The sequence below is a fragment of the Bos javanicus genome, chromosome 19 (genome assembly GCF_032452875.1).
Source record: "Bos javanicus breed banteng chromosome 19, ARS-OSU_banteng_1.0, whole genome shotgun sequence".
Taxonomy (NCBI): Eukaryota; Metazoa; Chordata; class Mammalia; order Artiodactyla; family Bovidae; genus Bos; species Bos javanicus.
The window spans coordinates 13,433,081-13,459,148 of record NC_083886.1 but is presented as its reverse complement, the minus strand read 5'-3'; the positions used below and the strand labels follow the sequence as shown (position 1 = coordinate 13,459,148).

General features: G+C 34.7%; 1 protein-coding gene across 10 annotated transcripts in view; it reads left to right on the top strand.

Moving 5' to 3' along the window:
- The window catches only part of BCAS3 (BCAS3 microtubule associated cell migration factor), a 590,167-nt gene that overhangs the window by 153,377 nt on the left and 410,722 nt on the right, over positions 1-26,068 (top strand). For all 10 annotated transcript variants that reach the window (XM_061390224.1, XM_061390222.1, XM_061390227.1 and 7 more), the window contains exons 10-13: positions 973-1,049; positions 4,450-4,533; positions 11,573-11,743; positions 22,668-22,761. In XM_061390224.1, coding sequence (XP_061246208.1) covers positions 973-1,049; positions 4,450-4,533; positions 11,573-11,743; positions 22,668-22,761 — 426 coding nt within the window. The remainder of the gene's footprint in view (positions 1-972; positions 1,050-4,449; positions 4,534-11,572; positions 11,744-22,667; positions 22,762-26,068) is intronic.

Here is a 26,068-nt window from a genome sequence, read left to right as displayed (position 1 = left end):
ATGAATGAGATACTTGTGGAATGATAGACCTCAGATTCTTTAGGTTAGGCTTTTGGTGTCCTTTGATTCTCCAGTCTCCTTTGAGTAGTCCTTTAAAAGCAGTTCTGTGAGCCACTGAAATATTGTCCTGTGTAGCTGATGGATGAGGACATTCTGCCCAGAGACCTTATTGGCGTAGTCAGGAGGGGAGATGAGAGCCTCAGGGATGACACGTACCACTTACTTGAATGAATTGTGTTATGTCTTGTTCAGTGGAGTTCAGGAAGATGGCATTGGTGTTTCCATGGTGTAGGTGTCCACTGTCAGGAATATGGGATTACTTTTTTTTAGGAAAAGAACCGCAAAATAATCCTTTTTACCAGTTTGTTATTGGCTTGGCTGAAAGCAAGAAGAATGAAGTTGGATGCTTAAAGGAAATGCTCAGGATTGTGTAAATTAGTTCCCCAGCATCTGCTCATGCACCCTTTGTGAATTTCTTCTCCCCATTGGCCCCATACCTAACTTACTTCTTCTACCTCCTTCCTTCATATTTATGTCATTTCATTTAAGGTGTACATCTTCCTTTTCTTTGCCCTTAAATTCCAGAGTCAATTGTATCCTTTTCTTTCTTCTTCAGATGATTTTGCTAGACTTTTGAAACTGTAGGGTTATGAACTTTACATGGGTCTTCTTGGCTTCTCTCTCTTATTCTAGGAGTAACTAAAAATGCCCAATTTTTGCAAAAAGCGAATACCAGTTCTTCCCAGATTTGTTTCTTATTGGAACAGAGTCAAAAGCCAAAGGAAACTATCGAGGAGGGAAAAAAAGGAACTTTTTTGAGCTATTAAAATAATAGCTAGGTTATGAGAATTTTAAGTGAGATTTGGGGAAAAAAAAGCACTTGATTTTTCTGGTTTTATGGCATCAAAATGTGATGTACCAACAGAAAATTTCTTAAGAAATTTCTTAATATTGCCCTTTGATAAATTTCAGGCTGCTACCCTTGTCCTGGACCCAACATGAATCCTATTGCTCTTGGGAGTCGCTGGCTTGCTTATGCAGAAAACAAGGTAAGCAGAGCCCATGTTGGAATATTTGTTATGGAGCAAGTGTCGAGTTTTCCAAAGGTAATTCACAACTAGTAATGAATGTGTACCTTACTAGTTTGGTTTTGTTTTAATTGGGCACCACAAAATTGTCCAATGAACTGTACCCATGTACTCTCAACTCAGCTTGTCCTCTGAACCATTTCAGAGTAAGTTGCATATATCTCAGTGCCTCCAAAATACTTGTTATCAGCCAATTTAATGTTGGTAAATTACTTTTATCTGTTATACTGTCCCTGTTCCAATCTTGTCAATTAACCCTATCTTGTCATTTGTAAAAAGCTTCTTTCCTGTGGTGCAGCCTCAGGTCTAGGATCAGGTATTATATTTTGTAGGAGTGTCCCTTTCTTGCTTTGTCTTTTACAAGATTGGTAACAACCCTCTACCTCTGCCCCTTATTCTTTTTATTTTAATAGAATGATTTTTCTTTTGAGCTTTTTGATGTTTTCTCTTGATTATAACCGGGTTCTGTATTTCTGGCTGGAACAGTGCGTGGGGGTTGTTCTGTAATTCCCACAGCATCACATCTGGAGGTACATGATACACATCTGTTCCTTGTTGGTGATGCTAATTTTGTCAGGGTCTTGTCCAATTTCCATACTGAATAATCACTGTTTTTTTCCTCTTGTTAACCAATAGATAATTTGGAAAGAGCAGGCTTACATCCTACTTTTCATCAAAATCTTAGCCTTACCTAAGCTTAGCACCCATCTATGATTCTTGCGTGAATCAGTCTTTCCTACAAATATTCCAAGTCAATGATTTTCCAGTTCCACTCTACACCAGTAGGTATTTGGCTCTTTATTATAATCAAGAACTTCCCCATCTTTAAAAAAATCTTACTGTATCTGTATTTTTGATATGGGCTCATGGATTCCTTTTTTTTTTCAGTAGTTTTTAATATTTTTCTGTCTGTAATTATTTTGGCTTTCAGATTATCCCAGAGTCAATCAAAAGAGCCTCTTTAGTCTGCTTCTTGTGACATTGTGTTGTGGCTTCATCAAAATTAAAAAAGAAATACTCTTTCCTTGCTCACTATCATAAATCTTTGTACTTGCCCTGTCTCAGGCCTGGAATTCTCTGATTTTACTGGTTCTTTTAAATTGACAGTGATATCAGATACCTAAACTTTGTCCAGTAGACGTACTTACTGTTTCTGGGGTCTTTTTGCTTCTAGACTCTTTCAGTGGACAGAGTTCACAAACATGCATGTTATACACCCAAACATACTTCTATATATACACATAAATAGGCAAATATACATAGATGCATATTTGTGCACCCATGTATTTCCATATATACATAATACATTTTGGAAATGAAGAGTTCACATTGGCATTTCCACAGGATTCTTTCTGTTTGTCCCCCATTTCCTATTTATATGTCCTTTGTTTCAGATAGGAGACTGTGACATCAGCACGTTTTCTTCATCTCTTCAGTTCTGTAATACAAAAAGGAATTGTAGAATTGCTTGCTCACACTGCTACAAAAGTCAAACCAACTAAAAAGAGTTCAGGATTTTTTTTGCAATTCTCTCTACTTTATTACTTCCTAAGACTGAAGATATAAGATCAAATACTGTGTTCATAGGTTGAGTTAGTTTGTTCTTTGTCCCTTTTTTTTTGCATTCCTCCATTGTTGTTACATTGTATTATTCAATTATGGTTTGTGTACCAAATAATACATAGTGTATAAATAATGTATTATTTGGTAGGTAATTGTGTATTTTTTGTTTATATTTTATTTATATGCTTATATATTTTATCATGTGTTTGATATTTTTATTTTTTTCTTTCCAAAAGATAACATTTTACGTGTGTGTGTGTGTGTGTGTGTGTGTGTGTGTGTAGATATATATGTTCTTTTGTACACTGCTTTTTTCACTCACCAGTATTTCCTAGAATTTAGTCGTGATAAGAGTTTTGCACTACAGAAATTTCTGATTTATCTTTCATTTTGATGTACCTCAAATGCAAATATAGTTTTTGCAGTGGGTCTCAGTTTTAAACAGAGTCTGACTTAGTTATGTTTATGTAGAAATGCTAACTCAGATTTAGTTGAATTGAAGAGGTAATAGTATGGCTTCTTTTCCTTGATTATTTTAATTAGCTGAGACTGGGAGAAGATGGTAGTGTTTCTAAGATAATGTCTTTCCTTGCATGTCCTGCAGGAGGCAGCAGAGGGATAATTTTTATAATTCTTCAAATGTGTATTTGTGAATGAATGAATGAATGAGTGAGTGGGTGAATGAGGGAGATTCTTTTCATTAGCTAAAATGAGCACCTTTCAGACTCTCTCTTTTCCCATGTGTGGAACTATATTTACCAATTACCTGTGATTTGGGAAATACCTCACCACTCTTGTTTTAAGGGATTGTTTCTTTTTAATGTCAGAGATGAAGAAAATTTTGATTTTAAAATAAAAGAATAAAAGTTCACACATTAGTTTTTATCAGGTGGGTGGTTTTAAATTATCTAAGGCTTTTTTTTTTTTTTTTTTTTGTATTTTGGGAGAGGAAGATTTTGATTTCTATAGGCTTTTAATAATTCATATCACAGTGTGGAGTTATTCTAATAGTCTATTGCCATTTTATTTGAAAACCTTTTGGTATAAAAATATGGCTAATAATTTTTATATTTCGCTTTCTTTTTTTTTTAAGCCTAAATTTGGAGAGTGTAAGGGCAGTGGAGGCTTTAGTCCTGGTTTATTGCTCAACACATGAGAGAATCATGCATTGAAACTAGTGATTCATTTTGAAAATTGGCAAGTTACTTATTTACATCAGACACGAATAAGGACATGTCTCTTTCCTTCTGATGTTAAAACTAGTGAGCCCTCTGAAGTGGACAGCTATTATATGTGTCATAGTTGATTTATGCACAATTTCTGTCGCTTTCCCACAAACACAATCGAAAATGGAAATATGGCACACTCTTTTGTCTGTTTTTTAAAGTTTCCTTTTGCTGTCTTTATGTAGGAATTAAAAGGACAAAACCTCCAATTTGCTAGCATGTTAAATATTTAATGTTAGGAAGTTGTGGCTAAGTCCTTTGATTATGTTTCTAAAATTTATTTGTGGAAAGTCTGCCAGATCTCAAATCCTACCATTTCAGTTTATAAATTCTTAAAGACTATTCATCTTGTAATTAAAAATCGTATTTGAGCATGAAACTGCCTGAGTGGCACCGATAGATTATAAAAAGGGGTAAAAGTGTCTCAGCAGGGCTTTTAGCTGTTTGTCGAAAAAGGGCTCATGCAAATATTCCCACCCATCACCACCATTCTATGTGGTAAATAAGCTCTGTCCTAAGAGCCTGTAGAGTTAAACAGTTGAACAGAATGGTCACTCTCTCTCTCTTTGCAGTTGATTCGATGTCATCAGTCCCGTGGTGGAGCCTGTGGAGACAACATTCAGTCTTACACCGCCACAGTCATTAGTGCTGCTAAAGTGAGTAGCCTGCAGTCTCTGGGAGGTTTGATTACGTGGAGTAATTATCCCATTTCTCTCCTGAATTGTATTGAGATTTTCCCTTCCCTTTTCACTCACAAGTGTCGAACAAATTTAGAAAGTAAGTCAGAATTATTTTGTCACCTGAGAATTGGTGCCTAAATGATTAGGTATTTAATCTCTTAAGGTTCCTAAATCACACTTTATTTTCTCTTGTAATGATTTTAAGGTTTGCGTTTGTCCAGTTTAAGATATTTATGTCTGTTTGCTAGGTTGAAGTCTATAATCTAATTACTTTGGAAAGAAGCTTTGCATATTTTAAGTAGTGACTTCTGGATTCTATTTGTGTGTGTGTGTGTGTGTGTGTGATTTGAATCATTCTACCCATACTGACATCCCTTTGCATTTTTGAACATTTATGAATCTTCTTGACACAAAAAGAATATTAGTCATTAAGAAAACTTGAGTGAAGGCCCTGGTGCATTCAAAGACCCTTTCATGTCACAGAGCTGCCCCCTGCATGTTTGTCAAGTGAGTTCTTTTTGTGTATGCGCGAGGGTTCATTTTGATGATGGCTCGTAAACTTTATGCTGATTATAAGGTATCCTTATAATCACCGTTCTTTTGAATTGTGAAGTATACAACAAAACAGTTCTAATAATAGGGATGACATCGTGAATCTGAATGACAGCATGTAATAGAAAGCACAACTATTCAGAGAAGAACAACCGTTTAAAACAAACCACAGGGAGGGAATCAAAGGTCACACTGTTTTATGTAAAACAAATACAGAAATACTTCAAGATTGATCGCAAATGCTTCCATGATGGGGTTTGATGAGAGAAGCGTTACGTATTTTTCAGTCAAAGGAAAATACTGAATGGCTTTTTGCTTACAGCAGCATATATTAGATTTCAGAATCTCTGTAAGAATGGCTTACTTTTCTCTATTGGGTATGAAAAAGTTATGATGGTTAGCTCAGTGAAGAGAAATCTGAAACAGTAAAGGCAGCGTCGGTGTTATTTAGTTAATTTACAATATACCAATGAGATATAGTTCTCAAGTATTCAATTTCTTTCTGACTTATCTGCGTCACACACTTTGGTCAGGATAGCTCACTGTATTGTTATTCTGAATAATTTTTAGTTGTGTGACCAGCGATAATTTTCCAGCTCTTCTTTGGTATAATTGTGTGTTTGTGTGCCTACTTAAAAGGAAAGTGACCTACTTCATTCAGTAACTGTTTAGCTGTTTATCTGTTAGCTGAAAATAGACTTACTGGAACGAGGCTAGACTTGATGTGCTTTGAAAAAAAACAAGTCCAAACTCCCTAATTTTCTAAACCACAATATTGTGACCGGTGAGGAACGCACTCATGTCTTCCACACTGAACCTCCACGAAACTGTGCTGATGACAGCTCCTTAATGGGCCATTAGTCACCAGTGCAGTTGGTGTTGATTGCAATTCCTTGTTACCTCTGACAAAAGAGAAGTTTCTGCCATTAACTCCTAAATAAAGTGATTAATGTTTAATTTTTCTTTTAACTACTTTACCCTGATTTTAGTGCTTATTCATGTTCTTGCTTATACATTTATAAAATGAAGGAAAAAAATATAGCCATGAATGCAAAAGTCACTCGTTTCTTGCTAGTCTTAACACGTCCTGTCATATATTGAACCCTGCTCTTTTAACTCATATTTAGCTTAAATTTCATGAAATATTTTAAAAACATTTTTCTTATAGTTATATAATTTTTTTCTGTGCATTTATGGATTCCTGAATTAGATGACATGAATATTTTGAGATTTCTTTGAAAATACTGTTGAATTGTTTTCCTAAAATGTTATCAGATCTGGAATGATTCTTCATTTCACAAAGTGTGGATATTTTATATGGGAAAGATTGGAAAGTTGGGATGATTTTTCCCCCAAATGTAATTTCTTCTAGTAAGTTACTCAGTATTAGTAACTGTGGGTAAATTAACCTTCTGAGATATAAGCAGTTCTAGTTTTCCGTGGTAAGAACATAAACATTACTGCAATAATTAAGCAGTATAATTTGAAATTTATTATTTTACATTTTCTACATGATAATTCCTGTACTTTGTTGTTTAAGTGGGTATAAAAACTTTACTAAGTAAAACTAAAGATATCTTCAAATCTAGAAACTTTCACCAGAGAATTCTATCTAATGTTTGCAGATGACCAATGGCATAGATAAATAATAAAGATTTACTGTTTAGCACAGGGAACTATATTGAATATCTTATAATAACCTATCATGGAAAATAACCTGAAAAATGTGTATATGTATAACTAAATCACTTTGCTTTACACCTGAAACTAACACAGTATTGTAAATCAACTATACTTCAGTTAGAAAAAGAATAAACAATGGCAATATTGCAAAGACTCATAGAATAAAAAGGTCAGATTATGCCTAATCTTGTTTCATAATGCAAGATCACCTTGATGTTGAAACTTAACAAGAGTGTTATGAAAAAGGAAAACTACAGTCCTGTCTTACTCATTAAATCATTAACATAGATATGAAAAATCCTAAATAAAATATTAGCAGAAAAAAAATTACACAGAGGGGTAATGTGTCACAATTCATTTGGGATAATTCCACAATATAAGACTGGTTTATTACTCAGAATCAGTGGGTCTCATTGCCACATTAACATAATAAAGGAGAAAATGATAAAAATTACCTCAATCTATGTACCAAAAGGGGTTGATGAAATCGAACATGTGTGTATTGATAAAACATTTTAGTAAATACTGATAGTCTTTCGTTCTCATGAATTCAATTTTTGTCAAATTGCCAAACTGTTTAAACACAGTAAATACGCTCTGTTTCTGATCATTCCATTATCTGGCTCCATTTTTGTTGTGTTTTTGTTGTTTACTTTTTCTCTTAGTTCTCATTTATGATGTCTTGACTCTTTGTTTGCTAAAATATATTTAAAAGATCTTTAGAAAAAGTTTTTAGTTTGAGATGATATCAGAGTTCTGTGACGCTCTCAGGCTTGGATCATCTTTATCCAATTTCATGGATTGAAAGTACTTAAATTATTTAAATAGAGGTCACCTGAAATAGCTGTGGGATCCTGATTAGTACAGGTTCACTCTTATTTCTGTTGTGTGTCCCTTTATATTTCACCATGAAGCATGCAGGGAAAGCAGGACATGACAGCCTAGGTCCCACCACAGGTCTATCAGAAGCACTGCTCAGTCTCTTAGTTGTTGTTGTTGAGTCACTCAGTCATGTCCGACTCTTGAGAGTCCATGGACTGTAGCCCGCCAGGCTCCTCTGTCCATGGAATTCTCCTGGCAAGAATACTGGAGTGGGTTGTCATGCCCTCCTCCAAGGGATCTTCCCTACTCAAGGATGGAACTTGCGTCTCTTGTGTCTCCTGCATTGCAGGTGGATTCTTTGGTGCTGAGCCACTGGGGAAGCCCATTATCCAGTGCATTTAGGCCTAAATACCAGCTCACATAGCTGAATTTCCCTGTTCTCTTGGATTTGGACCTGATACCTCATCACTGTTTTGTTAAATATTCAGTACCTTCAAGCAGAGTTAAAAAAAAATAAAAGACTCTAGTTTTCCTACTTGTTTTCATTGGTAGGATTGATCTGATTTACCTAGCCTATCATATTGAAAATAGAAAATAAAATGTATTATTATTATTCTTACCATTTGAATAATTTCTAGGTAATATGATATTTGTTGAGCTGTAACATGAAAAAATATTTAAAAGCCGTGGTGTATGTGCTCCTTAAGAAAATACTAAGTCACTTTCTCTGACAAAAGTAGTCATTGATATTTTTCTCTCTGACGACAGCTTCTTAATGTGGCTTCATAGAGGTTACCTCTTTGTTATATAGAAGGGTTAGTTATTAAACTTTTAATTCTTTTTGATGTCTCATATTACAAATGTAAATATAAATTGTATTAATTGTATATGTGCTTGGATTGTTTTCAAGGAAATAATATTTTTTTTTCCCTCCCTGGATTTTTAAATAGCACTTAAAATTCATCCTTCCAAATAATTTATTTGACTTTCCTTATAAAGAATATAATAATAATAAATTCTCTGAGGTCATGTTGAAAGAAAAATTTTAATATTGAAATTGTTCAAATTGGATTATTTTGAAACATTTATTAAATCTTGGTCCATATATTTCTAGTTACCCTGCAACTGTCCTATTTGAGTTTTCCTCTTAATGTGTTTTAAACCCAGCGTGGTGAATTGATTTAATAAAAATGCCTCTGCTTTCTGTGTTATCTGATAACTTCTTAGGACAACTAACAGCTTTTGTGAGAGCAGCACCATTAGTCCTAATGGATAAGGAGGACAACTGATACGGCCTGAGAAAGGTTAAAGATGACTAGTGACCTTTGGCAAGTCTCTGTGCAATAGAACAGAATCAGTACCATGTTCATTTGAAGTTTTGGTCACAGTAGATTATCTGACACATACATTATAGTCTTAGGTTCAGCACTTTACAGTCCAGATTAGTTCTGTGAGTATTCTTGTAATATTCTTCAGATTGTGAGGATAGTAGTGCTCATTGGTACGTGTGATTCTAACATGGAAACAAACTTCTCCCCAAGGTAAAGGTCCTTACTCATGTGGAAAGCTTTCAGTACCCCTCTTCTACACCCTAAGGCCTTATTTTGAAAGTTAATGAGCTATGAGAGTACTGTCCTGTCACTTACTATACAAAGTACAGATCTGAGGCTGTTAAGTTTGGGCTTTAGATTTTGGTCCACTAATAAGGTGCCACCAGTAGGCCTGAGTTTTTTTGGGGGGTGAGAAACATCATTAACTCCTCCTGTAATACTTTATTCACCTTTGACTATGGAACGTACTACTTTGTTTTCCCCCTCTTTCTGGAGTTTTTTTTCCCCCAGTTCTCTTGTATTAACTGTTCTCTTTATCTTGTGGTTGCTTTGGGTACATTACTTCCCACTTTCTGTGTGCTCCAGTTATTTTAGTTTTATTCCTTTTCATTGGTATAAGAGCATGAAATAATAAGCTCAAGGGCAAATGGGGAGTATACACAATTCAAGACGTTAAACCTGAAAGGCATTCCTTTGATAAAGGGGCTAGCTCCGTTGAAGTGGGAGCATCTCCATTAGCATTAATGGAGCGAGGCCATCGGCCGAGGCATCTCAGAGGTTAATCAGGCTTCCTGGCGGCCTTTGACACCGATCCACTGTGCGCCTGGTTTTGTTGGTCCTCTGGAGGCTTTCTGGACAACACTCTAACAGACTTGGTGTAAGTCATTTCTTGTGAATTATTGAAGCAAATGTTTGGCTGCTAATTGAAGAACACCAATGTGTTTTCTAATCACTGCAGTTTGAGTTTTTAGCACTAAACAAAACTGTTACAATTGATTTGTGGCTTTTTCTTGGTTTCAGTCAGCTGTAAGTTATATCATTTTGCTTGAATTCTGCAAATGGCTTTGCTGGTCATTTTATTTAAGTATTTATTAGGAAACACTATGAGAGTCTTTATTTTTCCTTTTTCCTTCCCGGTATACATTTGTGTTCTGAATTCATGAAGTGTGAGATCACAAGTAGTATCAGGAAGAGATTACAGGGCATTACTGGATAGTGGTTTGGAGCAAGTCCTGGTTTTGAGTTCTGGCTTTGTTATTGACTGGCTGTTTGAACTGCCATTTCCCCTAACTTCTGTAGCCTCAGTTTTCTCTTCTATAAACCCGAGGTGTTTGAGGAAACCTATCTACATCTTTGTTAAAGAGCCTTGACCAATTCGAGTTCATAATAAAGGTTCCATGGAATATATTAATAGCTACAGTAAAATATACATATATTATGTGCATTTCCTTTTTTTAAGTTCCATCTTATTGTTGCTTAAATTATATTTAGGCCTTTATAAACAACCTTCTTTGCCTATCATTTGTAAATTAATATTTGATATGCTGTGGAAGCAATATACTTCTTAAAATTTAGATGCAGCATATGTCAGAATATAGGTGCATAATTATTTTAAAAGAGCAAGTCACATTATTGAAGATTAATTTAAAGTATCTTAATAAAAACTCACAATGAGGATGTGTCTGTTATATTGTACATAATTTTTGATATGTCCATGTAGACTGGACAGTTTATTTTGGCTTTAATGGTTAGATTTAATGTGTATGAATCATACAGCTTTCTCTTTGTTTTTGCTTTCTTTCCTTTCAGAGAATAAGAAAAACTCCCGTTACTTAACATGATTGTTTGTTAATGGTTATGAGAATAATCAGATGAAATTCACATAAAAGAAAACATACAGATGAGTTAGTTTTTTTATCTATTTGTTTTGAATGAAATGGAACTAAAATTAATTATGAAACATGTCTTTAATTGAAATAATATATTAGAAATATTGCATTAAATTGTTTTCTGTTTCTGGAGAGAAAAGAACCCTTTTAACTAATTTTATGACATTTCATTCATGTAGTAATTGAAGTATCTTAGATGGAGTCTGCATTACCTACATACCAAATCTTGATGTACAGTATTATATAGCATCATGTTATAGATTTAAATGAGAAAGTCGTTTTCACGTATGGATTCTATCTGTAGCTTAGTCTTTTTTATGCTAAAAAGTAGACTGAAAATTAGGTGTATACAGTTAAAAAAAATAGAATATCACATAGTTCCTATTTCTTAATATTTCACATATTTTAAGTTACATGCACTGAGGAGAGCGAAAAAATATTTTTAATAAAAATAGAATTGTATTCTCATGTGAAACAAACTCTGTAATTATTTACCTATGGCCTAATTCTCACCATGCTGACTTGGGGGTACCTACTGATACCATTTACTCAACCTAGTGCTAATTTTCTAACTAAAATTTAAGATTGTGTAAAAAGTCAGACAATTTCTGTGACAGTGCACTGCTACATATGAGCTTATTAGAAAATAAAGAATTTAATCTGAATTATCAAAACACATATTTCTATTTAGAATCCAAGTATTGATGCAAAATGATACATTTACCTTTCATTGTTTAGACACTGAAAACTGGCTTGACAATGGTTGGGAAAGTGGTGACCCAGCTGACAGGCACGCTCCCTTCAGGTGTGACGGAAGATGATGTTGCCATCCATAGTAATTCACGGCGGAGTCCTCTGGTCCCAGGAGTCATCACAGTAATTGACACTGATACAGTTGGAGAGGGCCAGGTAAGAGTTTGTGATGCCTGTAATGTTCATTTTGTGCAGAGGATGGAGCAATTAAGAATATCATTTGGGATCAAGATCGTACAAAGTGTGTTTGGCCTCAGAGATGTGTTAATTTGGAATTGTAGAAAGTTAAGGTTATTTCAGGTTAGAATTTTGTTTGTTTTTTTCAAAAAATGATGAGTAATTATTGTACAACAGAGAATATAGCCAATATTTTGTAATAATTATAAATGGCATGCGTGTGTGCTAAGTCGCTTCAGTCATGTCTGTCTCTTTGCAACCCTAGGTAGCCTTCCAGGTTCCTTTGTCCATGGGAGTCTCCAGGCAGGAATATTAGAGTGGGTTGCTATTTTCTTCTCCAGGGGATCTTCCCAACACAGGACTCTAACCCACGTCTCTTATGTCTCCTGCATTGGCAGGCAGATTCTTTACCACTAGCACCATCGAGGAAGCCCCATAAGTGGCATTATTGTTATTGTTCAGTCACTAAGTCGTGTCCTACTTTTTGCAACCCTGTGGACTGTAGCTCACCAGGCTCCTCTGTCCATGGGATTCTCCAGGCAAGAATACTGGAGTGGGTTGCCATTTCCTTATCTTGGGGATCTTCCCGACCTAGGGATCAAACTTGCGTCTCCTCCTTGGCAGACAGATACTCTATCACTGAGCCACCTGGGAAGTAACATGTTAAAACCTGTTATTTCAAACACTGTTAACGTATCAAATCTGAAGTTAAAATTGAGGTTCCTTAGAATTCTCCTGTTATCTCATCAGGACATCTGTTCCATAAATAAATAATTATATATCTCTTTTATACTGTTTAATACTGTTTCTTTTTTTTTAAATGACACTTTGTATAAGCTGAATCAGTCTAATTATAACTAATTACAGTTCCCAGGTGGTGCTAGTGGTAAAGAACCCACCTGCCAATGCAGGAGACCCAAGAGATGTGGGTTCGGTCCCTGAGTTGGGAAGTTCTCTTGGAGGAGGGCATGGAACCCACTCCATTATTCTTGCCTGGAGAATTCCATGGACAGGGAAGCCTGGCAGGCTACAGTTCACAGTGTGCCAAAAAGTCAGACACAACTGAAGTGACTTAGCATGCGTGCACGTGGTGGTTATAAATGACAATAATGAATTTTATTACAAATTTTATTACCGATACTTCCTGACAAATACAAAAAAAAATACACAAAATCTCAAAGAGTATATTAGAATACGTAAATGTTAATAACTTATTATATGTTCAGATAAAAAATAGATCTTATATATTCATATAAAACAGATTTTTACAGTCAAGGTTTAGAAACATTTAAGAGTGATTATAAACATGGAAAAATACGCTATGCTTATGTAAGTCTTGCTAGAAATAAACCAGTTTAGTTTTGTTTTTCTCCCCCATGCATTCATAAATTATTATCTTTTGAATCATAGTTATGAATTTTAAAATACATTTCTTAAAGGAACGTAATTTTAATGGCTTGTGATCTTTGCTGTAAATACACAATCTAAAATTGATTACTAGAATGAGATAGGAGTAGAGCAAGATTTGGAAATACAAATTATTTCAATTTATATTATATTTATTTAAATATTAAATATAAACATAGAACTTATATTTAATTCTGTTTTCAGAACATAATTATGTGATCCATTAGAATATTAATCCTAAATATTGCATATTTTTTTAGAAATCTGCTTCCAGTATATATGGTTCTGCATCTTGATGAGAGATTACATTTGGCCTGTACTCATATACTAATTCCTGTAGTAAGATCAAGTGGCGTTTCAAAAAAATACAGACTGTGCTGCAGTGAAAAGAAAAAAATCTTTAAAATTCTGGCTATTATTGAATTTGGCTATTATATTTTATTTGAAATATGAATAATATAATTCTCTGCCTTTCCCATCTTAACTTTGTGGTTAACCAGATATGTTACAGGCTTGTATTCCTGTTTAAAAATCTTTTTAATGAAGTGCTAGCAAACTTTTCAGTTGACTGTAATGACTTTTTTTTTTAACATTGTGTTAATTAGCTCGAGTTGACAGACACATACAGATGTCCTCTTTTTAAATTGGAATTAAATATTTAAACGCTTAGTGTTTTATGAGTGTTAACAAATATTTTCTTTTGTCCTTTGATTCTTAATTAATTCACCTCCAAGGCCACCCACATTTACTAAGTAGTAACAACCCTCCTCAATATTGTCTAGTTTAGCGGGTATACCTAAGTATGTTAAACATCTAGCATTTGTTGACAGACTGATGTGTGGTGATTTAAAAGTTGAAACTGTTATCTCCTATTATTTTTGATGAAATAGAGCTATAACTCGTTAATTTATATAATGAGTAAAGAGAATTTAATTTATACAAAAAGCATAGCCTTAGGTCTTGTGTTTTCAAATGTGGTTTGTTTTTTCCCCCCCTAGTTCTTCGTTAACTCTTCATAACTTTCAGTTGGAATTCTCACATTTGGAATATGGAAATGGATTGTAGATTATATGAAAGTTTATTTTTTCTGTGAGAAGTGCATTGTTAACATTGGGAACAACTGAAGTAGTTCATTAGGAAATAAGAATAATAAAATGTTAGCTTTTAAAAGTTAAAAAATTGAAAGTGTTGTCAACCTGAGAAATTTTATCTTTTCTATCATTTGTTCAGAGCATAATCTCTTTCCATTCCTACTTATATTCTGAAATTTTGCTTGATTTAAAAATTCTATTAAAAGACAGGAAATAAATGAGAAGTTGCTATGTACATTTTTAAGGAATCATAAGTGTTTTTTTAAAGCAATAAGATTTCTTCAGTATAATACTGCTTTCTTTTATTAACATGAATCTGTTTTTTGTCAAGAAGACATTTTTGTCTCTGATAAATAGTTCAGTTGGAGTACAGAGCTGTTTTTAAGTTATGCTGGATTGTATTAAAAAGACTGCAGTGGTTAATGTCATGGATTTATCACTTTAAGCCCTTTCCCACTGATGTTTGACCTTAACTGTAGTGTTTTTTCCTTGTCCATCTCCATCTTAGGAACTAAAGCTGACATTATGTTCACTTTTGCTATTTAAATCCATTGAGACTTCAGTAAAGATATTTTCATGTTTACAGGGATAGTATATAAAATTTGTTTCACCATCCTTCTGATGGTGAATTGATTAGTATTATTTGATGGTGGCAGGATCACTGTATGGTAACTGCATTAAAGAGGAATAGATTTGGTTGACTGTCCATTTTGTCTATGTTACTTCCATGTTTTATTTAAAAGCATAAGCAATATAATTTGCCTTTATAAAGTAACATAATTTAAGTTAGCAGGTGGCAAAGTCTCTAATCAAAGAAAAATGCTCCAGAATGATGACATAAACTAGAGCTATTCTTGCCCTGAGTGTAAATACAAGTGTAGTTCATAATAATTTAGTGGTTCCTGTGGTGTTTGTCTCTCTTTTTGTTCATATGGTAAAGCCTTATCCACCTTGTATCAATTAAAGTGCTTTGCTTTAATAATATTGAATTGTTACTCACAGGATTTTAGCCTGTTTAGATAGTGAGTGAAAATAAAGTCTTAGGACAACGGATTTGGGATATCTTTGGTATTAGTTTGATATTTTGGGCAAGGTGATGATGCAGTGGAGACAATCTTTTCAAAAGTATCTGGTGGTGGTTATATTTGTGAAGCTCATACAGAGAAGATTCAAAGAAGTCTATATATTTTTAGGAGGTTTTGGTACTCACCAAGATTAATGAGCCCTTTTGCTCAATGGCTTCTGTGTTAGCACCATCAAATAGAGTACTCAATACTAATTGTATTGCAAAGAGAGGGTACAGAGTTATAATACATGAAAGATAAGAGGCTCTTATAAGAGATTGGTTTGACATAGAAAAATGGGCAAGGACAAAATATTTCACAGAAAAAAGTATATACCACTGGTATAAAATCTATAGATTTAACTTGTTATCAGAGAAAGACAAAACTGTACCAGGATACCACTTGTCATCTATCAGTACGAGAGAAATTAAAAATCTTGTGGTATGCTCTACATTTTTAACTTTTAATTTTGAAATAATTGTAGACTCACAGTAAGTTGCAGATATATCCATGTGCTCTTCCCCAAGTTTCCTCCAAGTTCTCCCAAACTGTGACATCTTACATAGCGGTCATAAAATGTCAGAACCAGGTTATTGACAATGACACCTTACTGTTAACTAGGCTTCTGAGCATATTTAGCTCTCACCATTTGTTTTTACCTGCATTCATTTGTGTGTGTTTTCAGAATATTGAAAGAACTCCTATAGCTGGATAAGAAAAAGATAAATAGCCTTATTTTAAAATGAGCAAAGGATTTGAATAGACATCTTTCTGGAAATAATATACCACTGGCCAGTGAGCAGAAATGAGAGCCCTGGCACACTGCTGTGGGGACGTAACACAGTGCAGCTGCTTTGGAAAAGAGTTACCATTTGATTGGGCATTTGTCTCCTAAGAGAACTGCTCTTAGGAGGTATATAACCAAGAAAAATGAAAATACATGTTTGTGTAAAAATTTGTACATGAATGTTTATAGCAGTATTATTCATATAGCTAGAAAATAGGAGCAACCCAGATAAATGTACTTTAACTGATCAATGGATGGGTAAATAGAATGTGACATAGACATACAATGTAATATTACTTAGCAGTAAAAAGAAGTAAAGTATTAATACGACAAAATGAATGAACCTTGAGAATATTGTGCTTAGTGACAGAAGCCAGTTGCAAAAGAATACATATTTGTATGAGTCTATTTATATGAAATGTCCAGAACAGGCAAATCTATAGAAAGAGAAAGTAGATTGTTTGCCTAGGGCTGGGAGTTTGAAGAAAACAGGGGGTTGCAGAGTGACTGTTAATGGTATGAAGTTTCTTTTAGGTGATAAAAATGTTCTAATTTGATTGTCATAATGGTTGCACAACTCTATGAATATGCCATGTATCCTAAAGCAAATCCTTAGTATATTTAGCAGACTTTCCTGGAGACTGCTCCTGTAAGACTTCTTTTTCTTGTGTTCCTCTCTAACATTTTTGAAAATTGAATGGAAGAATGGAAAAGAGAGATGAGAGAAATAATTTGTAATGCATGTTGCCCCCCACTTGTGGGAAAATATATATAATGTAAAATTTGCCATTTAGCCTTTTTTTAAGTTTACAATTCAGTGGTATTAAGTACATTCACAATGGTGAATAATCATCATTATCATCCATGTCCAGAATTATTCAATATCTGTACCCATTAAATAATATCTCCCCACCCCTCTGTTCTCACAGTCCCTTTTTCCCAGATAATAAGTACATTATGGACAGAAGTTTCAAAAGTAACTATTTGAGGGGGGGGAGGGCTCTAGAAATTGATCAGAAAGCTAAGAAAGAAGTGATAAACATAAATTCACATTTCTCTTATCTACATCTGCCAGGGGCTTGGTGAGTGTGGTAGTTTAAGCAGAGCAGAGTAAGCCATATAAACAAGCAGTTCCCTTTTAGAGGATGGATTTACTTGATTTGGAATAGAAGGTTAAAACCGAAGTCCAATAGTGTTTTCATTAGACTTGGTAGGTGATGAATAGGATAATGTGTGCTCTCGTAGCCCGGGTTTGCAATCTCAGTTTGGGGCCCATTCAAAAAGAATAGAGAGGAAGAATTGAGGACATGTAGAGAGTCTCAGAGACCTCTAGGACAGCAGCAAACACACCAACATGTGTATGTATATAATTGGAGGACTGTTTTAGGGAATACGATGTTTCTTAGTTGGTAATTGACAAGACAGGAGTATCTCAAAGGAGTGGGAAAAGAAATGGAGCTATATTGGAGCAAGGAGCTGTAATTTATCAAAATTAAGTCTGAAATTAACCTGTAATCCTGTTTTCTATAAAGCGCCTTACAACCTGTATAGCAAATCACTAAGAAATTGCTCCCCCAAAATCAACAGAAGATAAAAATAGTAAACATTAAGAATAATTGTTTAATACAAAGGAAGAGGATCAGAGCAACAAACACCTGAGACATAAAAGTAAGTGGAAAATGGCAGACGTAAATCCAATTATCTGTGTAATTGTATTAACTATAAATGGACTCCAGTTAAAAGAGAGTGATTGTCCCACCAGAATCACTTTAGATTCAGAGACATAATTGACTGAAGTAAAAGGTTGTAAGAAATGTACCATGCAAACAGTAACGGTAACAGAATTGGAGTGGTTATATTAATATCCGATAAAAGATTTTAAGTCAAGGAATACTGCAGAGAAAAAGAAGGACATTTTATAATGATGAGAGAGTCACTGTAATAGGTAGATAAAATGATAAACACGTGGCAACATAGGGCAACAAACATGAGCCAGATCCGACAGACTGAAAGAAGAGGTTCTAGCCAACATTTATAGTTTGGGATTTAAATACTGTGCTTTCCATAATTGATGGAAAAACTATACAGAAATTTTAAGAGATTGGTAGATTTAACGACTTGATTAGCACTATCAACCAAAATGATCTGAGACTCCCCATCCCCCAACCTACAGACTTCACATTCTTTTCAAGAATATCTGGAATGTTCTCCAAGATAGGCCATATGATTGGCCATAAAGCAAATCTAAAGCATGGAAATCAGTAATAGAATGAAATTATGGTATAAAAGAATCTCAAGCTATATTATTCCTTAATGGGAAAATTATAACTTGAAAAATGGTCCTAAATTAATAACCTTAGTTCTCCATCAAGAGAGTTTAAAAACAGCAAATTATAATGAAAGTAAGACAAATGAAGTAAATAATAGAAATATGACCAACAGTCAACAAAATAGCAGTGAAATGATCAGGAAAATCAATACTGGTTCTTTGGAAATATTAACAAATTTGATAAATCTGGTGGTATAGCAAATGAGATTGTTTTCTTAGTTCCTTTTTTTTAAAATTAGTGTTTGTTAATATATAGAAAAAAGCTGATTTTTAAAAATTCTTAATTTTTTTTAGATTTTATTTTTTTAAAATATAAATTTATTTATTTTAATTGAAGGCTAATTACTTTACAATATTGTATTGGTTTTGCCATAAAATTGAGAGTGTTAATTTTGTACCCTGCAACTTTGTTGAATTTTGTGTGTGTATGTGTGTAATCTAGAGAGGGAAGTTTCTTTAACCATTTGTATGCCTTGTATTTCTTTCCCTTTCTTCCCCCCTCTCTTGAGTTGGTTGCTATGACTAGACCTCACAGTACTGTGTTGAACAGTAGTGCTGAGAGAGGACGTCCTTGCCTTTATAGTAATCTTAGAGGAAAAACTTCCAGTCTTGCCCCATTTTGTATAATGTTAACTGTGGACTCTGTATATGTAACTTATTATATTACTAAACATGGTAATTTCCCAGTATTCCTAGTTTGTTGAGTGATTTGTCATGAAAGTGGTTGAATTTTGTCAGATGCTTTTTCTGCACTGATTGAAATCATCATATGGTTTTTATTTTTCAGTTTGTTAATGTGGTGTGTATTACATTGATTTTTGTATGTTGAACCATCCTTGCATTCCAAGTATAAACCTCACTTTTCTTGGTGTATAATCCTTTTAATATGTTGAATTTGGTTTGATCCCATTTTCTTTTAGATGATTGCATCATTATTCTTCAGGGATATTGATTTGTGGTTTTCTTTTTGTCTTTTGGTATCAGGGCAATGAGGGCCTCATAGAAATATCTTATAATCCATTTTATGTCTGTGACATCAGTTTTAATGGCTCCTCTTTCATTTCTAATTTTAGCTATTTGAATTTTCTCTCTTGTTTTTGTTAATCTAGTTAAGGGTTTGTCAATTTTGTCTTTTTTTTTTTTAAGAAAGCAAACTCTTAGGGATAAACTTAACCAAGGAAATGAGAGACTTACACACTAAAAACCATAATATGTTGTTAAAAGACGTGAAAGGCATCTTTCAGATATAGAAAAGTGGAAAGACATCTCATGCTTGTGGATTTTAAGACTTAATGTTCTTAAAATATCCATAGTACCCAATGTGACATTAAATGCAGTACCTATCAAAGGCTCTATGACATTTTGTGGTAGTAATAGAGAAAAACCATGCATATGGAATCTGAAGGGACCCTGAAAAGCTGAAACAATTTTGGGGTAAAAAAACACTGCTGCTGCTGCTGCTGCTGCTGCTGCTGCTAAGTCGCTTCATTCGTGTCCGACTCTGTGCAACCCCATAGACCGTAGCCCACCAGGCTTCCCCGTCCCTGGGATTCTCCAGGCAAGAACACTGGAGTGGATTGCCATTTCCTTCTCCAATTCATGAAAGTGAAAAGTGAAAGTGAAGTCGCTCAGTCGTGTCCGACTCTAGCGACCCCATGGACTGTAGCCTACCAGGCTCCTCTGTCCATGGGATTTTCTAGGCAAAAGTACTGGAGTGGGGTGCCATTGCCTTCTCCGAAAAAAAAAACACCGCCTCACTTCAAATCATATTACAAAGCAATAGTAATTAAGATGATGTGATACTGGCATAAAGATAGATATGTAGACCAATGGAAAAGAGTAGAAAATGTGAAAATGAACCCATGCATATACATCCAAAATATTTTTGACAAGGTTGAAAAAAACTACACAGTGGGGAAACACTGTCAACAAATGAGGTTGGGAAAACTGGATAGCTAATGCAAAAGAATGAAGCTGGGCCCTTACCTTATACCATATATAAAAATGATTTTAGATTCAACCATGAGACCGGAAACTATTAAACTCCTGCATAAAGACATAGGAGAAAATCTTTAATACACTGAATCAAGCAATAATTTCTTGCATATAATGCCAAAAGCACAGGTAACAAAGTAAAAAATAGACCAATGGAACTACATCAAACCTTAAAAGTTCTGTGCCTAAAAGGAAATAACCAGCCATGTGAAAGGGCAACCTATGGGGTGGAAGAAAATCATTGTAAATAATATATCTGATAAGGAGTTAATATATAGTATAAATAAGGAATTTCTACAACTCAACAGTTAAAATTAACAAATGAGCATAGGACTTGAATCAAGACACTTCTCCAAAGAAGATGTAGGCATGTCTAATAAACATATGAAGAAATGCTCAGAATCACTAATCATTAGTGAATCAAAACCACAGTGAAGTATCACCTCCCGCCTATCAGGTGATGACCACTATCAACAGAACAGAAAATAACTGTTGTCAAACATGGGGAAAAGTTGGCACCCGTGGGAACTTTTGGTGGGAGTACACAATGATATAGCCATTATGGAAATCAGCATGAAAATTTCTAAAAAAATTGAAAATAAAGTTACTATGTGATCCAGTCATCCTACTTCTGCCTTTATATGCAAAATAATAGAAAGCAGGATCTTGAAGCGATATTTACACACCCATGTTCATTGTAGCATTATTCATAGTACCCAGGAGGTAGAAGCTATCCAGATGTCCACCACCAGGTAAATGGATAAAGAGAAATGTATACACACACACACACACACACACACACGCACATGCACACGCACACAGTGTAATAACATTACACAACCTTTAAAAAGAAGGAAATCTTTTCACATGTTACAGTGTTGATAAACTTTGAGGCCATTGTGCTAAGGGAAATAAGCCAGTCACAAAAGTACAAACACTAAATTCTTCCTTTTATTTTGAATTTCTAAAATAGTCAAAGCATAGAAACAAAGTTCAAAGGTGGTCACTAAGGGTGGGAGGAGGGAAAAAGAAGACTTAGTGTTTAGTGGGTATAGAATTTAAGTTTTGCAAGGTGAAAGTGTTCTAGAAATCTGTTAACAATGTGAATATATTTAACGGTACCGAACTGAATACTTAAAAATGGTTATAGTGGTAATAAAAACAAGACCTGTAGACAAAAAATTTGACAATCTGCAGCTTGACTGAATTGCAGGTTCTAGCCAGAACAATAAGGCAAGAAAATTAAAGCATTAAGATAGGAAAAGGATGACAAAAAAGGCATTCCTATAAAATGGATTGTTGTAACAGTTACAGTACTATATAAAAATATTGAATTGTAAACATAAAATAAGTAACTTTTATGTAAATTATACCTCTGTAAAACTCTTTAAGTCTAAAAGAAAAATTAACCTTGCCAGTGTAGGACTACTTCCTGGATTGCTTCAGATAAATTCTTTGAATATCATGATCCAATATTGGTATAGTAGGCGTTCCCTTTGTAACATTAGATATGTAAAGATTTTAATTTCTTGAGCTAATTGCTTGCTTTGCAAAATGAATACATGCTGTTTTAAAACTTTTTTCCCTAGGGATAATTGAATAATACACTCTTAATAGGCAGATTGTATGGAATGTAAATTGTATTTCAGTATGCTTATAAGAAAATGAAGGGGAATGAATTTGACATACCAAACTGCTTGTTCTACTGGTAGTATTTTCAAAGAAGTGTTGTGTCTGTCTAAAAACTAGAGGTTAAAGACCACAGTGTTTGTACTTTAAGTAAAAAATATTTGGTAATTCCCCTAAATATATATATGCCTGTTTGTTTGTATTTAACTTATGTTTTTTTGGTTTTTTTTTGCTGTTCTGTTCCAGTCACGGGCAAGAGTTTTTCAGCAGGCCATAACACAATAAGAACTCCTGTTCCTATTTTTAGATAAAGCTGTATAGAGCTGATTTTAGGCTTTTCATTTTTTCTGAACTGAAGCTTCAAGAAATCATTGTCATCTGCAGTCAGGTCAACCAGTTGTTTTTAGAGGTTATGTGATTGATTTGCTGGGGGCAATTTACATCTTTTCCCTATTTCTGAAGTGGCATGCCCACCTTGTATTATGAAGAATAATCTTCAAATGTAGCGGAAGCCTGTTACTTGGTCAGGGATGTAGTGGTGTTGTGTCTCTTCAAGGTCAGTAATTGGTTAACTTCCGTTTGCCTCTTCCTTTCTGTACAGGTGCTTGTGAGCGAGGACTCTGACAGTGATGGCATTGTGGCCCATTTCCCTGCTCATGAAAAACCAGTGTGCTGCATGGCTTTTAATACAAGTGGTATGTCCTTCCCCTCACCCTTATTTATATTATGAGTTTTCTATCCAATTTTTTGGAAATAGAAAATATGAAATATATGTGTTAGGGTATATGACCTAAGTAAGTAGTTTTCAGTGATTATTGAATGAATGAATTTATAATAAAAATTTAGAAATCCTATAAAGATTAATTTTACTGAGTAAAGTTGTGATTGAGTAGTAAAGATAAATAGTAGATATAGAATAGTACATAAACAGTGCTGTTGAATTACATTTATTTCTGTGTTATAAGGCAAGGACTTTAATATTCAAAACTACTTATGTATGTGAATGGCATTTTCTCTGTAACTGCATGTTCCTTTTAAACAGTACAGTGACAGATGTCATGTTGATTAAACAAGTCTTCCCATTGTATATAATGTGTAGTCTTTTGCTAAAATGTTTGAATGTAAGTTACATATGTGATGACATTTTACCAACTACAAATTAAGCATACATTTTCTAAGTACATCTTCTTGTACTTTGTAACCAAATAGTATATTATATGGAGAAGGCCCTGGCAGCCCACTCCAGTACTCTTGCCTGGAAACTCCCATGGACTGAGGAGCCTGGTAGGCTGCAGTCCATGGGGTCGCTAAGAGTCGGACACGACTGAGCAACTTCCCTTTCACTTTTCACTTTCATGCATTGGAGAAGGAAATGGCAACCACTCCAGTGTTCTTGCCTGGAGAATCCCAGGGATGGTGGATCCTGGTGGGCTGCCGTCTATCGGGTTGTACAGAGTCGGACACGACTGAAGTGACTTAGCAGCAGCAGTATATTATATTCAGAAAAACAACACATTATAGTAGCCAAAATCCAAGTCATAATTTAAAATTTCCCAACTGTCTCAAAAATGAGTTCTCTAACTGATTCAAATCAAGATCTAATTAAAGTTCACTCCTTATGTTTTATGTCTCTTTGTGAGTGAGTGAGTGAAGTCGCTCAGTTGTGTCCGCCTCTTTGTGACCCCATGGACAGTAGCCCACCAGGCTCCTCCATCCATGGAATTTTCCAGGCAAGAATACTGGAGTGGGTTGCCATTTCCTTTTCCAGTTTATGTCTCTTTAGCTGTTTTTAATCCAGTTTATAGCTTTCACCTTTTCCCCCCCTTACTTGAAATGTCCAGACTAGTTATCTTGTCCAAATTCTGCGTTTGTCACATATATTTTCTTTATAATAATGTTTTCCTTTTTTTCCTTAAAGGCTTTTAAATACATTCAGGCCTGAAGATGATTTTTTTCAAACTTCCTACATATTGCTGTCTACATCACTTCATCTTGGCAGGGGATACGTTAAATCAGGCTGTCTTGTCATTTATAATACTACGTTTGATCACATGAATAAGTTAGTGACCATCAAATGTCTGTATTTTGAAAATAAATTCTCTCGTGGAGATTAGCAAGTGCAGAGTGTTACTTTGGCCTCACTTCTTGCTTTTTATTTATTTATTTTTTTATAATTTATTTAATTTTTGGCTGTGCTGAGCCTTCGTTGCTGCACAGGCTTTTCTGTAGTTGCAGAAGGTAGGGGCTGCTCTCTAGCTGTGGTGCACGGGTTTCTCACTGCAGTGGCTTCTCTTGTGGAGTACGGGCTCTAGGACACGTGGACTTCAGTAGTTGCGGTTCCCAGGCTCTAGAACACAGGCTCAATAGTTGTGGTGCACTGGCTTAGTTGCTCCGTGGCACGTGGGATCTTCCCACACCAGGTATCGAACCTGTGTCTCCTGTATCGTCAGGTGGATTCTTTACCATGGAACCAGCAGGGAACCCTTGGTCTCATTTCTGAAACAAGTTTTTACTTAATAGTTTTTTTTATTATACATCGAAGGCTATAGAATGGTGGTTTTTCTATCATATTTTCAGCATTGATTAACTTCTGTTAACTCTGTTTAAAGAAAGAGTTTTCTCTCATTAACCAGAAATGAGCCACAGTTTTCCTGGATGTAAAAGGCAGGGTAAATATGCTATACTTCCTCTTTAATTACCAATTTTCGTAGTTAGGAATTGGTTTAATACTTCCAGTGGTGAAAGTTCACTCCTGTGGACTTATTTTAAAAATACTTTGATTATGAATAAAAGATAAAATTGCTCTGATGCTTTCAGAGCTGAAATAGTCTTCATTAGTTTGTGGACTTTTCCTTGCTTGGTGGGTCTGAGGAGACTGCCATATCTTATTCTGCAGAATATTAGTTAAAACTAATGGAAAGACCTATCTTTTTCCTCCTTCTTTTCATCTGTTCAGATCAAGGATGATCATAAGAGGATAATATAAAGTATTTGAGTAATCTTCCTCCTTTTAATTAGCCATTTTCAATAGAGAGGAAGATTTTGTAGTAATTGTTGATCTGTGGATAGATTTAATTAATGAAGACAGATTTATTTAAATGCTCTGAATGTTGTGGGATTTAAATTGAATTTGAAGAAACAATCTGGAAGTTATGTCACTTACAGTACTCTTCTTAGAGTAACCACTCTGACTCACTTTTGATAGTCCATCTGTTATGTCAGATCTCCTTTGTGTTAATATGTGTTTCATATGGCCAGAGTTGGGATGCTTCAGACATTTGAAGCTGTATTTTTTCCTGTCTGTGAATCTCCATTGTTATACAAACAACTTACATAACTTAAAGGATATAGTTACCTCTGTCATCGTGTAGCAGTTAGTTCTAGAAGACCATAAATTTCTGTGATTTCATAGTTTTATTTACATTTGCCACTTGATTTATGTTTTAACTCCCAAACTTATGTTTTAATGGAAAGATTAAAGTTGTTTATGTTTATACTTAAAATTTTATTTTTTTTATTGAGGTATAGTTGATTTACAGTGTGTCAGGTACACAGAAAAATGACTCAGTTGTATAATATATATATTCTCTTTCAGCTTCTACTGTAGGTCATTACAAGATATTGAATATAATTCCCTGTGCTGTGTAGGTCCTGTACTTTGCTCTGTTCCTAGCATGTTAATTGTATAACTGTATAATTTATCTTGCAGTAATAATTTCTTTAAATATTTTTTTGCTAGCCTGTCTGTCCCAGTTTACATTAGGATTCACTCTTGGTCTTATACATTCAAGGTTTTGACAAATAGATAATGGCATGTATCCACCATTATAAGGGCTTCCCTGGTGGCTCCTTGGTAAAGAAGCTGCCTACCAATGTAGGAGACATGGGTTCGATCCCTGGGTTGGGAAGATCGCCTGGAGAAGGAAATTGCAACCCACCCCAGTACTGGTTCTTACCTGGGAAGTATACGGACAGAGGAGCCTGGTGGGCAGGAGTCCATGG